The sequence below is a fragment of the Trichomycterus rosablanca genome, chromosome 5 (genome assembly GCF_030014385.1).
Source record: "Trichomycterus rosablanca isolate fTriRos1 chromosome 5, fTriRos1.hap1, whole genome shotgun sequence".
NCBI lineage: Eukaryota > Metazoa > Chordata > Actinopteri > Siluriformes > Trichomycteridae > Trichomycterus > Trichomycterus rosablanca.
In genome coordinates, this window is record NC_085992.1 from 37,674,226 (window position 1) to 37,690,154 (window position 15,929).

At 38.9% G+C, this 15,929-nt stretch overlaps 1 protein-coding gene across 6 annotated transcripts in view; it reads left to right on the forward strand.

Moving 5' to 3' along the window:
- Positions 1–15,929, forward strand: part of gbf1 (golgi brefeldin A resistant guanine nucleotide exchange factor 1) — a 103,007-nt gene that overhangs the window by 45,829 nt on the left and 41,249 nt on the right. For 4 of the 6 annotated variants that reach the window (XM_062996134.1, XM_062996137.1, XM_062996136.1 and 1 more), the window contains exons 5-9: positions 410–528; positions 4,263–4,371; positions 4,701–4,761; positions 8,741–8,795; positions 8,984–9,064. In XM_062996134.1, coding sequence (XP_062852204.1) covers positions 410–528; positions 4,263–4,371; positions 4,701–4,761; positions 8,741–8,795; positions 8,984–9,064 — 425 coding nt within the window. The remainder of the gene's footprint in view (positions 1–409; positions 529–4,262; positions 4,372–4,700; positions 4,762–8,740; positions 8,796–8,983; positions 9,065–15,929) is intronic. The other 2 variants (XM_062996138.1, XM_062996139.1) reach the window with 1 other exon arrangement.

Consider the following 15,929-nt stretch of genomic DNA (forward strand, 5'->3'; position numbering starts at 1 on the left):
TGAAATGCTCTTTAAAGTGGTGGGAAAGAAAAGCAGCCTGGCTCCAGCTTGCTATCTGGCCCAGTTTAGGTTTCAAAACACTGACTCTCGTTGCCTAGACAGCCAATTTACCCACCTGCCCACAAAGGACACATCTGGTGATTAGATGTCAGATGGCCATGATTGACCCTCCTCATGGGGCATTCTGTGAAAGTGGGAAATGTGTTGGACAAATCAGACTATTTGTATAAAATGGGTATTATTATTATTATTATTTATATTAAGAATAAGAATAATTATTATAATTAGAATTATTGTTAATAATGGCCATGTACTGACAGATCAGCATGATTATTACTATTATTTTAGAATCTGTGTTGTTTCTGTAGCATTTAAAAGTTGAACCCTTCTAAACCCCTATTCTTTACAGATGCCAATCATGAAGGAGCAGCAGATGGAATTGAGAATATGGCTGATGCTGTCACTCATGCCAGATTTGTGGGCACAGACCCCGCTAGTGATGAAGTGGTACTTATGAAAATCCTCCAGGTAATGGCTTTCAAAGATTGAAAATTGCACAGACCAGAAAGTGTTAGAGGTTGCAGTACATGAAAACTACCTTAAGTCCAAGACACCCTAGTCACACTACTGATTTCTCAGACAAAACTCATTTGAATAAGCCCCATAGCATTTTCTTGATCCGTATTCGTGGTCACCAAATTTATCCATTAACCAATAAGTCTTTTCTGTTTTACAGCATGTTTAGAGTTATCACTATGCAGTCAGGTTGCTGATTTTAAGCTCAGTAATGAGCAGTTTTATGTAGGAGCATTAGAGAATACTCAGGGGTGAATAGACCTAAAATGTTACTTTACAAAGTTGTTACGTTTTAGTATGAAATGTTTGACTGTAATTTACAAGTCTTTGCACTAAAGCACATAAGGAGTAGATTTGAAGCTCTGCTACCATCTACTAGTCTACTAGCTGGTGTGTTCCATGTTTATATACTGTGAATATAAAAAGTCCACACATCTAGGTAGGGCTGTGCGGTATATCGTAAATACATATACAGTGTATCACAAAAGTGAGTACACCCCTCACATTTCTGCAAATATTTCATTATATCTTTTCATGGGACAACACTATAGAAATAAAACTTGGATATAACTTAGAGTAGTCAGTGTACAACTTGTATAGCAGTGTAGATTTACTGTCTTCTAAAAATAACTCAACACACAGCCATTAATGTCTAAATGGCTGGCAACATAAGTGAGTACACCCCACAGTGAACATGTCCAAATTGTGCCCAAAGTGTCAATATTTTGTGTGACCACCATTATTATCCAGCACTGCCTTAACCCTCCTCGGCATGGAATTCACCAGAGCTGCACAGGTTGCTACTGGAATCCTCTTCCACTCCTCCATGATGACATCTCGGAGCTGGTGGATGTTAGACACCTTGAACTCCTCCACCTTCCACTTGAGGATGCGCCACAGGTGCTCAATTGGGTTTAGTCCATCACCTTTACCTTCAGCTTCCTCAGCAAGGCAGTTGTCATCTTGGAGGTTGTGTTTGGGGTCGTTATCCTGTTGGAAAACTGCCATGAGGCCCAGTTTTCGAAGGGAGGGGATCATGCTCTGTTTCAGAATGTCACAGTACATGTTGGAATTCATGTTTCCCTCAATGAACTGCAGCTCCCCAGTGCCAGCAACACTCATGCAGCCCAAGACCATGATGCTACCACCACCATGCTTGACTGTTACAGTTGTCTTGGTACTTCTCACCAGGGCGCCGCCACACATGCTGGACACCATCTGAGCCAAACAAGTTTATCTTGGTCTCGTCAGACCACAGGGCATTCCAGTAATCCATGTTCTTGGACTGCTTGTCTTCAGCAAACTGTTTGCTGGCTTTCTTATGCGTCAGCTTCCTTTTGGGATGACGACCATGCAGACCGAGTTGATGCAGTGTGCGGCGTATGGTCTGAGCACTGACAGGCTGACCTCCCACATCTTCAACCTCTGCAGCAATGCTGGCAGCACTCATGTGTCTATTTTTTAAAGCCAACCTCTGGATATGACGCCGAACACGTGGACTCAACTTCTTTGGTCGACCCTGGCGAAGCCTGTTCCGAGTGGAACCTGTCCTGGAAAACCGCTGTATGACCTTGGCCACCATGCTGTAGCTCAGTTTCAGGGTGTTAGCAATCTTCTTATAGCCCAGGCCATCTTTGTGGAGAGCAACAATTCTATTTCTCACATCCTCAGAGAGTTCTTTGCCATGAGGTGCCATGTTGAATATCCAGTGGCCAGTATGAGAGAATTGTACCCAAAACACCAAATTTAACAGCCCTGCTCCCCATTCACACCTGGGACCTTGACACATGACACCAGGGAGGGACAACGACACATTTGGGCACAATTTGGACATGTTCACTGTGGGGTGTACTCACTTATGTTGCCAGCTGTTTAGACATTAATGGCTGTGTGTTGAGTTATTTTCAGAAGACAGTAAATCTACACTGCTATACAAGCTGTACACTGACTACTCTAAGTTATATCCAAGTTTCATGTCTATAGTGTTGTCCCATGAAAAGATATAATGAAATATTTGCAGAAATGTGAGGGGTGTACTCACTTTTGTGATACACTGTATATTCGATTATACTTTTTTACACGATGTTGAAATTGACCATATTCGATTTATCGAGTATGCATAGAGGACACAGGTTACCATTTGAAAACGTTTAAAACACAAAAGCGCTAAGCAGAACGCTTTCCTTCACGTATGAGCATGGAAACTGAATCACTGAATCACTGAATCACTGACTCTTCAGACGAATTATTCATTGGAATCGAATTAGAAAACTGTTCTCTTATCTATGTTAAAGATTCATTCGTTTTGCTCACTCTGTGGGCAAAACAACTCCGGTTCAAGAGATTCAGATGTATAAACCAATCAGAGCTTCCTAATTTAAATTTTGGGTGGAATCTCTCTTCATTGGTTGCTGTAAAATTGACAGATAAGTGAACGAATTAACGCGTTTCAGATTTCAACCACGACAGCCGAGAGAATAAATTAGGTTAAATGATCGAAGACGGTTTTCATTAGTTGGGTGGATAAACACAGTTAAATATGGATATTTATATTCTGTAAATATTCTGGAAATATACAAGATGGCCTCCAAGGTAAGCTGCAGTTATGATTTTATACCTCTGTGTGGTTGATCTGGGTTGCGATACTGCTGTTTACCTTGCGATTTCATTTTGCAATGATAGCAAAGCATTATCAAATGTTAAACGTTTTCAGGATTTTTATCGTATCGTATATCGCCACTTCTCAAGAGCATTTCGAGATATGACTTTTTTAGCCATATCGCCCAGCCCTACATCTAGGTTATAATGGCTGTTTTGTGATGCGAAACATTAGACCAAGATAAATCAGATCAGTGTTTATCTTGCTATTTTGTAAATACGAGGGTTCTTCAGAAAGTTTCCACACCTTTTTAAATTCTATTTATTAAGGATTTCGAAAACAAATTCCATCACTTTTCTACACAGTCACCTTCCGAAGTGAAGCGTCTTACCAACTTTTAATGCCATCAGCAAAATAAGATAAGATATACTTTATTTGTCATATATACACATACAGTTGTACAGTACAATGAAATTCTTTCTTTGCATATCCCAGCTTGTTTCGAAGCTGGGGTCAGAGCGCAGGGTCAGCCATCGTACAGTGCCCCTGGGGCATACAGGGTTAAGGGCCTTGCTCAAGGACCCAACAGTGGCTGCATAGCAGAGCCTGGATTTGAACCGCCAGTCTGCCGGTTGATAGCCCAAAGCTCTACCCACTAGGGCTACCACTGTCAAAAATGTTTTTGGTTGAGCTTTCATATCATCATCACATAAAAATCGTAATAAATCTTTCCCTTAAAGCTTCTTTGAGCATCCAAAAAGATGGAAATCAGATGGCGCTAAATCCGGACAATAAGCTCTCTCTCAGTCTCTCAGACACGACCAATTACTGCTCCTCCCATCCTCACCGCTTCCAACCGAAATAGAGAAGTGCGGAAACATTTTGACCATCCCTTGTAGTTGCTTCTTGCCTTAATAGTGTTTACATAGACAACTGAGACAGGTTAGTACACACATGAAGCAATTACCTAACCGCCGTTATTTAAGGTGTTTTGTTTGCTTGAGACTTGAGCTCAACAGTTTGCTGCTGTGAACTCAGAGTTCAGTGACTGTTTTCATGTTAAGCTTGACTGTCTGTGATGTTTCAGGTCTTGAGAACTTTGCTGCTGACTCCAGTGGGAGCCCATTTGACGAATGAATCCGTGTGTGAGATCATGCAGTCATGCTTCCGTATCTGCTTTGAGATGAGACTTAGCGGTAAGCCAGTAAACTACAGTACAATCCTGTTAAAACATTCTAACTTAATGATAATGTTGACCCAAAAAATCCACAACAATTTACTGTTATTATGTTTACCAGTATTGCATTGACATTTTCTGTTGGCACAGTTGATCCTTTAACTGCTAACCCAGTGTAGTTCCCAGCTCCCTGCCCCCTGCCCCCAGTCCCTGAGCAGGGCACTAATAAAGCCCAAGAATAATCCTGACCAAACAGTGCAGGACTCTCGGGCCCTGAGCTGCTGCTGCTCCCTGTTTTCCAAGATAATCTCAAACTCACTTCATCCATGCTTTCTCTGCCCTTCACAGAGCTGCTGAGAAAATCAGCTGAACACACGCTGGTGGACATGGTGCAGCTGCTCTTCTCCAGGTAACCAGAGCAAGGGGGTGAAGGAGAACAGAGAAGAAAGACAGCTAGCGAGGGGGGTGGAGGGGGGGATTAAGGACCCAGTTGTCTGCTGGCTGCAAACATAATCAAACGGAACCTGAGACCAAACACAGCAGGAACTTGCTTTGTGTCTTTAATGGTTTCTAATTTCACTTTTAGATGCTTCCTTGATTTTTTCCACTTCTGTAGCGGACAAGGTTCTGTTCCAGCTAAAACACAGCACATCATTGTCAGTTACATGATATATATACATAGACACACATATATACAGTATATATATACAGTATATATACACACACAATTATTGACTGTAGTCCATCTGTTTCTCTACATACTTTTTTTACACACTTATGTTGCCAGCTGTTTATACATTAATGGCTGTGTGTTGAGTTATTTTCAGAAGACAGTAAATCTACACTGCTATACAAGCTGTACACTGACTACTCTAAGTTATATCCAAGTTTCATGTCTATAGTGTTGTCCCATGAAAAGATATAATGAAATATTTGCAGAAATGTGAGGGGTGTACTCACTTTTGTGATACACTGTACTTTCTTGAACTTGCATGAATTGGCCACCCATTTAGTTGTAGAGACACCATTAGACTCTTTACCTGACCGAATTTGTTTTGATATTAAAAAGAGGCAGAATATCTTACTGAGGATGAAATTACACATCTGGGAATATTTTCATTGCAACTCATATCAAAGGCTTTTCCTTCTTTCTTTGACATTTCCCCATTTCTATTTCCCCCAATTTTTATTTCCCCTTGTTGTGATTTCTTCATCACTTGTACCACCTGACGTCTCACACTAACATGCCTCATCCAATATGTGTTACAAATCCAGTAAAACATTTTCTTTGCTCTATTTTGACAATATATGGGCAATAATATGGGCAGTTGTAGCACAGTGATTCGGGTACTGGCCTTTTGAGTAGGTTGCTGGTTCAAGCCCTTGAAAAAGACTCTTAACCATTAATTGCTTTTGTTAGTTGTATTCGGTCCCAATTGTATGTCACCTTTTTTTAATCATGGCTATAGGTATTATATAGCTACATATTATTAGCAGCACTAAGGTCCAATAGTCCCAAAGCAACAGCAGAAACTGATATTTTGCAAGAATACGTGTTATGGTAAAAAGTACCAGTGGGTGGGACATTGAATGCTATGAATAAAAGCATCTGCTAAATGCCACTAATGTAAATGTGAATAGGTCCTGGAAACCTGGGTTTAATCATTACCTGCAGTCACTGAACAATTCACATGCTACCATGTGTTTTTGAGTTTCGTTCACCTCCCAAAAATATCTCACGGAAAGGTAATTTTAAAGTGAGTAAATCTGTAAGTGCAATGGCCCTCCATAGATTGGCGCATTGTACACAGTGTGTTCCTGCCTTTGTTGTTGTCAGTCAAAAGTAGTAGGATGCTGGTGCCCACTTACCCTGTGTGAAACCTAAATGCATATTTAATGGTTAAGATCTTAAATATTAGGACAGTCAACAATGCTGGCTCGTTCGTATGTTTTCTTTAAGAAGTAAATAAACTGAATGGTTTATTAAGCTTCCACTGCTAAAACCTTTCCCCTATCTCAGCCTAACTTCAACAAACGCAGATTCCAGGGACATTTCAGATTGGCACAGCGTGTAAGAAAGGTTAATCATCGGTGTAGATTTATCTCTTTATCTACAACACTATTACACTGCAATACATTTCAATCAAATCATGTGCAGCTCATCTCAGTCCTGCCGTGCAGGTCATAGTGCACCGCTTCTTTAATGCAATAACATGATTATGGATGGCATTTATCAGAGCTGTGTATCTGTGGAGACAGCACTTGTATTAGGCTTCAAGTCACATCCCACTCAGACAAGAGATAGAGCCTACAAAACAACCTGGTCTACCATCTGCATATAGATGAGGACTGTATATACACACACACCCACACATACAGACACACACACAATATCAAGGTTTCATTGAAATTAAGTTCTTCCATGGTTAGAAAATACATGTTTTTTATTACTTTAAGAACATGCATGCGATTTATATGGATTTTTTTGGTATACATTCACACTCGGGCCTTACTCTGCCCTGTCTGTTGTTTTTATAACAGAGTAAAGACAGCTTAACACTAAGTATGTGTTGGTGTGTATGTAAGTTTGAGCATGCATAATAGAGAAACAGGGTAATAAGCAGTGACTACGGGGTGTGCGCATGCGCCTGCATGTGTCAGAGAGCCAGATAGAATAATGAACAGCAGATCTTATTGAGTGCTCTGGAGGAGGCTTAAGCAACCTGCTGAAAGCATTAAGGATGTTAATCTGTTGGACTCACAGATCATCCAATAATCACGCCTGCAAGACAACACTCTATTAACGTAGAGCAGAGTTAACATCGGGTCCTGTCTGCCCCACTGGGTGAGTGATGGCTTATTTAAGGCAAAGCTGCAGTGTCCACACAACGCATCATGAGAACATCATCTCATCTAATTTGGCTAATGAACCGGCAGTGCGGGTCAAGAAGTCGTGACTTGTGAACAAAGATTGCAGTCCCTCCGACATATTGGCTCTCAAGTGACCTGTGAGGCCTCTTAGAATGTCCAGGACTTTTAATCTGCCCCAGCTGGATGAAACTCACATTATTCCAGCTCTTGATTTAGGCTTCTATAAAGAGTACTACAGAGTTGGACATGTTGGAATCGTGAACATCCTGGAAAATCAAATTATAATTCTGGACACTTGTCCAGTGTGTAAGCAATTTCTTAAACTGGTAATATTGTAATATGGCCAGGATTATTATTTCTATTGGTTTTTGCTTTAAGGTTGCTAAAAGGTTGATTATGAATATGTCTGTCTGTCTGTCTGTCTGTCTGTCTGTCTGTCTGTCTGTCTGTCTGTCTGTCTGTCTGTCTTTGTATCTGTCTTTGTATCTGTCTTTGTATCTGTCTTTGTATCTGTCTTTCTGTCTGTATATCTATCTGTCTGTGTATCTGTCTGTCTGTGTATCTGTCTGTGTCTATGTATCTGTCTATTTATCTATCTGTCTATCTATATATCTGGCTATGTATCTGTCTGTGTATCTATCTGTCTGTCTGTGTATCTGTCTATCTATCTCTCTATGTATCTGTCTGTCTGTCTGTCTGTCTGTCTGTCTGTCTGTCTGTCTGTCTATCTATCTATCTATCTATCTATCTATCTATCTATCTATCTATCTATCTATCTATCTATCTATCTATCTATCTATCTATCTATCTTATCTATCTATCTATCTATCTCTCCCTCCATCCCTCCATCCCATCCATCCCATCCATCCCATCCATCCCATCCATCCCACATACCCATGTGTGTATGTACTCGTGTGTGTTTGTGTATATATAAATGATTACAGATAAATTAAGAATAAAACATACTACTGGAAACCATAATAACTAAATGCTTTAAACTTCTTATTTAAACCATTTCTAAACCTTACTAGTCAGCTGCAAGATGTGACACATGACCTCATAAATATTTCATGCAAGAAAGAAAATTACAAACAAATAAACACTGGAACACGGGGCTATCTAAATATTCTCACTGAATCACTTTCCCTCCACTATTAGCCTGTTTCTAAAGCATAACCTTTGTTGTTTACATAGTGTTTTGTTTAGTTTCCATTTATTTGAACTTGTCTTATTTACTTGCATATTTAGTAGCTAGCTTGTAGCCTGGTGTTCCAGATACACTGATCAGATTGGCTAGCTAATGAATTAATGATTTGTCCACCTTTGTGCTAGCAGAGAGCATTCTTACAGTTGTTATGGATTAAATGTATGTCCATAAAGTATCCTTTAATACACATTTCTCACTGTCTCATTCCCATGAGTGAAATGATGCTGGGCACATATTGAAATTTACTTAAGTGTATTTTAATTAAGTCATGTTAGCACAGCCCAGTGATAATACTGTGTTTTCCTTGCAGATTACCACAGTTTAAAGAAGAAGCTAAGAGTTTCGTGGGCACCAACATGAAGAAGGTAAATATCTGTGCAAAACCAACATAGCCCCCCTCCCCACCACCACCACCCCCATTTGATTGTTAGTGTGATTTAAAAACTGCTTATTTGGATTTTGTAAAGCACATTGCATCCTTTCATCCCATTGCTTTAATGCAGCATATTTCTTATTTTATTCACCACCTTACTGTGCTGGTCCTTCTCTACAGATTCCAGGATGTATCCTGGACACACAGGAGCTTATTTATGCAGATCACCCTAAAAACACCAATCAGAGGGGCTTAGAGAGGGTACTTTTTATTTGTATAATCAAAGTGTAATGATTAAGCCACAGCTAGTGCATTTAAATACAGTGGATATATAAAGAATCTACACATTCCTGTTACAATGCTATTATTTTTTTTCTGATGTAAAATATGAGACCATGATAAATCATTTCAGATTTATTTCCATCTTCCAAACTTGCACACTCTGAACTACGGAACCCCTTAGGGGTCACTAACGGGAAAAAATATGTGAAGAGCAAAATCCGTACCCTCGATTTAGTAATCTGTACATACGGATTTGTAAACTATACCCACGGTTTAGTAATCTGTACGCATGGTTTAGGAATCTACATTAAGATGTAAAGAGATGCTTTATTCTCTTCAATGCTTCGCAACTGTATTACCACAAAACAGGGTTTAGACGCACAGTAAAACCGGTAGTGCAGATAGCGTGACCGCGGTCGGATTTTAAAACTGAGAGTACGATTTACAAATCCGTGGGTACAGTCTTGCTAAATTGAGGGTACAGTTTACAAATCCGTAGATACGGATTTACAAATCCTTGGGTATAGATTACTAAACCGTGCGTACAGATTACTAAACCGTTGGTACAGATTACAAATCCATACTTACGGATTACTAAACCATGGGTACAGGTTACTAAACCGTGGGTACAGTTTACAAATCTGTGGGTACGTTTTACTAAACCGTCTGTACAGATTACTAAACCATGGGTACAGTTTACAAATCCTTGGGTATAGATTACTAAACCATGGGTACAGTTTACATATCCTTGGGTATAGATTACTAAACCATGCGTACAGATTACTAAACCGTGGGTACAGTTTACAAATCCTTGGGTATAGATTACTAAACCATGCGTACAGATTACTAAACCGTGGGTACAGTTTACAAATCCTTGGGTATAGATTACTAAACCATGCGTACAGATTACTAAACCGTGTGTACAGATTACTAAACCGTGGGTACAGTTTACAAATCTGTGGGTACGGTTTACTAAACCATGCGTACAGATTACTAAACCGTGGGTACAGATTACTAAACCGTGGGTACAGATTACTAAACCGTGGGTACAGATTACTAAACCGTGGGTACAGTTTACTAAACTGTGGGTACAGATTACTAAACCGTGTGTAATAATAATAATAGAATTTTATTTATAAGCGCCTTTCAGGTCACCCAAGGACACTGTACAATACAAATATGATCAAAAACAAAACAGATGACAACCAATAAGGTACATCATAACAGATTAATACAGGGAACACAGAACAGCACAACAAGCCAGAGAATCAAGTATAAAAGGAATAAAATAAGAACTTGTGTGTACAGATTTCTAAACCGTGTGTACAGATTACTAAACCATGGGTACAGTTTACAAATCTGTGGGTATGGATTACTAAACCGTGTGTACAGATTACTAAACTGAGGGTACGGATTTTGCTCTTTACATTTTTCTTTTGGTAAGTGACCCCTACCTAAGGGGCCTCGTTCTAAACTAACACTTTGTTGAAGCACCTGTTGAAAACTTTTATGACAGATTGATTTGATGTCTATTAGCATGGCACACCTTGACTTGCCAGTTGTTGCCCACTCTTCCTGGCAAAAGCTCTCCAAATCTGTTCAGTTGCAAGTGCATTTTCTCTGCACATCCCTTTTCAGGTCACCCCACAGATTTTCCATTGAACTCAGATTTGTACTCTGGCTAAGCCATTCCAAAACTTGGAACATGGTGAAGCCATTCTTTTCTTAATGAGCATGCTTTGTGTTGGCCTGAAGGTTTTGTGCCAAAATTAAGTAATATTTGGAACTGATCATAATTTCAATAACAGATTTTCCCATGAGCAGACTTTAAGATTAGATTTTAATGTAACCGGGCTTGGATATTTTCCCCCCCTTGTTTTTGTCACCCTACTACATATGGAGGATGTAGGAGATTGCTGTCACATGTAGTACACAACCAGTACTTGCCAGAAATTTCTGCAGCTCCTTTGATGTTGCTGATGGCCTCTTGGCAGCTTCCTAGACCAGCTTTCTTCTTGTCTTCACTTTTTAACTATGATGTTACTAAGAACTTGACGTCAATCCACTGCTGTGCCATAATTTATCCACTTGATGATGACTATCTTTGCTGTGTTCCATGGTATATGTAACACCTTGGAACTTTTTGTACCCTTCTCCTGACTGATACCTTTCAACAATTAGATCTTTTTGACATGTTGTAAGCTCTTTGCAGGTAACGGCTTTTGCTGTAAGATGAAAATAAGTATGTCAGCAAAGTCCTACTAGAAGAGCTGAACTTTATATTTAGTTTTTCCACTTTAAACATTTTTTTTCTATTTTATTTTTGCATTTTCTCCCAGTTTAGTGTAGTCAATTTGTCTTCCGCTGCTGGGAGATTCCCGATTGCAGTCGAGGTGGGTATATTGCTGCTCACGCCTCCTCCGACCTGCGCGCAGCCCTTAGCGGAACCGTTTTTGCACTCTGCACAGGCGGCTTTCTATCTGCCAATCAAAGTCCTTACACAGCGTTTGAAGACCCCACTCACATAGTCCGGTTATCCCCCCCTAGCAGAACCGTGTCTGCTGCAGGCACTGCCAATTAGGCCCGCTAGATTCCGCCCAGCCGACCGTTGGCAGCGCAAGTTTTAAATCGAGGAGTTCAGAATCTCAGCGCTGGTGTGCTAGCGGAATATCCCGCTGCGCCACCTTGGCACCCAGTTTTTTTTTTTTAATTGAATTGCACTAATTATGGCTCACATTATAGGTGTGAATAAATCTGAAATGATTTTTTTTACATCGCAAAAACCTGCCATTTTAACAGGGGTCCATATACTTTTTAATATCCACTATAGGCTAAAAAGCATGGCTTAAAGCATTGACTGCCTGCGGGTGTTTTTGAAAGACTGAACAACAAATGCCACAGCAAGTTCTTATTTCTTGCATTAATTCTATAGTGCTTATAGATAATTCATCAATTTTTATTAATTTTTAGCAACTGCAGTTGAACAAATTGGCTGTATTTTTGGGATAATTATAATGTTATTTTTCTTGGACTTGTACTCTTTGTGATTAGTTTTTCTATTTCTTCTCATACACATTTCTCACATCAGTTTAGATTTATATTAAACAAAGCACAGAATAAACACAGTAAAGTTTGTATTCGCCACCCTTGCCCCAGTGTTCTTTCCTAACAGTGCTATTCCCCCCCCCCCCCAGTGTTTTTTCCACAGCTCTGCACTGGGTTGATCACCAACTCCAGCCCGCACCCCTACAAATCAGTCCTCTGCAGACTGATACAGAGCTTTAACTCTCAGTATAGTCCATAATAATCATTAATTTAATATTTACATAGTAATGTAATATAATTCTGCTTAAGTATTAAATCTGTCGGCTTCTAAATGGCACCCCTTGCCACATCTTAGCCCTCTTGTTGGTTAAGTCCTGATAATGCCATAACTGTGTGTGTCCAGGAGTCAAAAAATATTACTAGCCCTGGTCTCTGGATAAAAATGAATGACATCTCCCCATCAATCAAAGCAGCACTAGCTAATCTAAGGTGGCTAAGAGCTTAGGCATTTAGAATTAGGCAGTTAGCACTGAAGTTAGTACTAAATGTATAAAGAGAGAAACTACAAATGTATATAATTTATATATTATATTCATGTTATAATGAATTTAAATAATATTGTACAATATACTGAGGAGGAAATATATTCCATTTATTTTTGGATAGTCAATGTACTTTCAGTGAATACATTTACTTTAAATTACAAACATAACATCTTTGGATACCCATACCCTTATGCATACCCTTATGAGCCAAAACATTAGGGACCACCTCCACCCCCAAAATGAGCATGGCAGTGCATATTTAATAACAGTGTTGGGCTGATGGTAGTTACTAGTAGTACACATAATGTGGAAGCAGCAGATATGGGCAGTGTAAAGCCCTGAATGAATTTAAGAAACACATTTTATGGCCAGGTGACTGGATTCAAGTATTTCTGAAACAGCGAGTGGTGTGTACTGACTGAGAGTGGTCAGAAAATGGTCAAGCCACAAACTGCTAACAGTTTGTCTGGTGGCCAATAATCACTGCTGCCAGAGGAAAAGAAGGCCAAGGTTTACCCATGGAATAGATGGCACTGTAGGATGATCTGTACAGAAGTTGAAGGACCTGCTGGTAATCCTTGCAACTCCTTCAGATGTCTTGTGGAGGTCATGTCTCGGCTCTGGTTTTGACAGCAGCGTTAGGAGGATGGTGCAATTCTTTTTAGCAGACTTTCTTCAACTCTCCAAGGTTGCAAGAGTTCCTATTATTAGTGGAAGTCACGTTAGGAGATTAGCTAGGCCATAGAAGAATCATCATCTTATTAACTTAATTTGGCTTTGTTTGAGGTTGTTTGGTTAAAAATGTTCACCTTTGTATACTTAGTTTCTTGGTTGCTAAGATTAAATCTTCTTTTAATTTGTCCTTATACATAACTCCAGTCATGTTAACTGTGTGTAATGCCTTAGTACTTTTGAGAAGTGCATTTACATTGGCAGGATTTAGTGGACACCTTTTCCAAAGCAATCATGACTGAAAACAATTCAAGCAATTAAGGACCTTGCTCAGGGGCCCAACAGGGGCAGCTTAGTGGTGGAGGGGCTTAAAACAGCAGCCTTCTGAATACTGACCCATATCATGATGCTCCCATTTCCATGCTTTACTGTAGGTTTGTGTAGCTGAATTGTTGACAAAGATCTGACCCAGCGTGTACAGTAGACCCTTGACTTACGAATTTAATTGGTTCCGAGGGGCTGTTCTCCTCTTTTTCCCATAAAAAATAATGTAAATAGAATTAATCTGTGCCAGACCTCCCAAACCACCCCTTTTCTATCCTTTCTAATGTCTGAAATGGTCTTTTTTTGTTATAAATACAGGTATATTTTCCTCTAAATCCTAAATTATAGAATAGACATTCCTGTAATATACAATAATAAACAACAATACACAGTAGTACTGTACGTAAAATCACACATCACATTTCAGTACAGTACGTGTGCTTTACTATACACCATAATACATTTCCTTCTTGTTTTTTTATAAAATGTATCTACCAGAAACAACAATAACTCTCATATTTCTCTATTATTTCCTTCTTTATTTCAATAGTGTTGTATTTTGTAGGTGTAATTGCACGAAAGAAAGTATACTTTACTCAGCCGAGTTCCTTCTTCTCTCTCACTTACTTTCCCCTCTGTCTGATACACAGTGACAGCTACTGGCAGGACTAATTATACAACAACAGATAGTGATAGATTTTTTCATATTCTCAACACTACGCTTTGAGGCCATTTTAATATAGAATTTTACAAAATATAAAGAAAGAAAAAAAAAAAAAATATATATATATATATATATATATATATATAGAGAGACGGTCGGAGTCAACTTGTTCGTGACGTCATGTGTTTTGCGAATTTCGGTTTGTAATCCGAAATTTGTTCGTACATTAAGTTGAAAAAGATCGCTCGTAACACAAAATGTTTGTATGGTAAACGGTTCGTAACTCAAGGGTCTACTGTACATGGTTCTGAAACTCTGCATTTGTGTAAAGGCTTGTTTGCAAATTTTAGACATGCACATCTGGTCATTTTTAGCTGAGGAGTTCTGCATAAGCTGTGGGAACAGAGCCGATTGCATTGGAGTTCATTGCTTCCTGTTTTCTGTGGAACTGTTAATATAGTGTGTGAATAGTTTTCCTTGTTCATTTCTAAAACAAATATTTGTTTATGCTTAAATACAAACTCTTCGTGTTTATGATAAGTACAACTCAAAAGCCATTGTGTGTAAACATGAACTGAATATATGCACTGCAGTATATGTACCCACCCCCAAACCACCAGTGTATAAGTTCCTGCCCTGTCATTTGTCCTAGCCTGCACATTCAATCCTTTTGTGTAAAAGCAGTGTGTTCTCATGTCTTAGTATAGATGTTTAAGCTTCCTTCTTAGTGTCATGTAGTTTGTCATAGAGATGTACAGTATGTGTATGAATGCATTTCTTCATGGAAGTTGCATGTGTGTGTATTGACCAATTGTGTATGCAGAATGCCACAAAATATTTCTGTTCATTAGGTTGTGTATGTGTGTTAGTACAATGCATGGTGTGGTGTAGTATACTTGTCTGTTATTCATCTGTACTCTGTGCGCTTGTTCTGCACTAATCCTGGGGCCTGCCCCATTCTCTCCCGAGGCTTACAATATCTTATGGAAAAACAAACGAGTCCAGGTAAGAAAAGATAGCAGTGTATGTATACATTCCTCAAAGATTCTTGTCTCCTTTGAGCCAATTCAATAATATGACTTTTTAAAAAGTTAAAAATAGATAGATAGATGGATCCTTTATTGATCCTTTGCAGGCAATTTCTTTATTACAGCAGCTCACATCAGACAACAAACAACTTCTTACATACATTATAAAAACAAGCAATACAAATTCACAGTAAGATTCTATATACATGTAAACATTAGTCTTATGGTGCATGCATAGCATACAAAAATTTAGGTATTTATTATAAATTGTAATGAATTATTCTGAATTATTCTGAATTGTTGAACAGTCCATGGCATGAAGTGAGTGTGAATGGTTTGTGATTATCGAGTTAAGCTTTGTGAGCATTCTTAACTCTGCTCTAAAATGATTGTAAAATCTGGGGTAAATATTAAAATAGATTTAAGGATGTCCAACAAAGAATGTTTAAAACTTATAGTTCCAAAATGTGGCTGTATTCATTGATTTTATTTATTATTTATTTATTTTGTTGTGTAAATTAGATATTTTTTGTAAAGGTAAAGGGCAGCATGGAGATGCAGCAAGT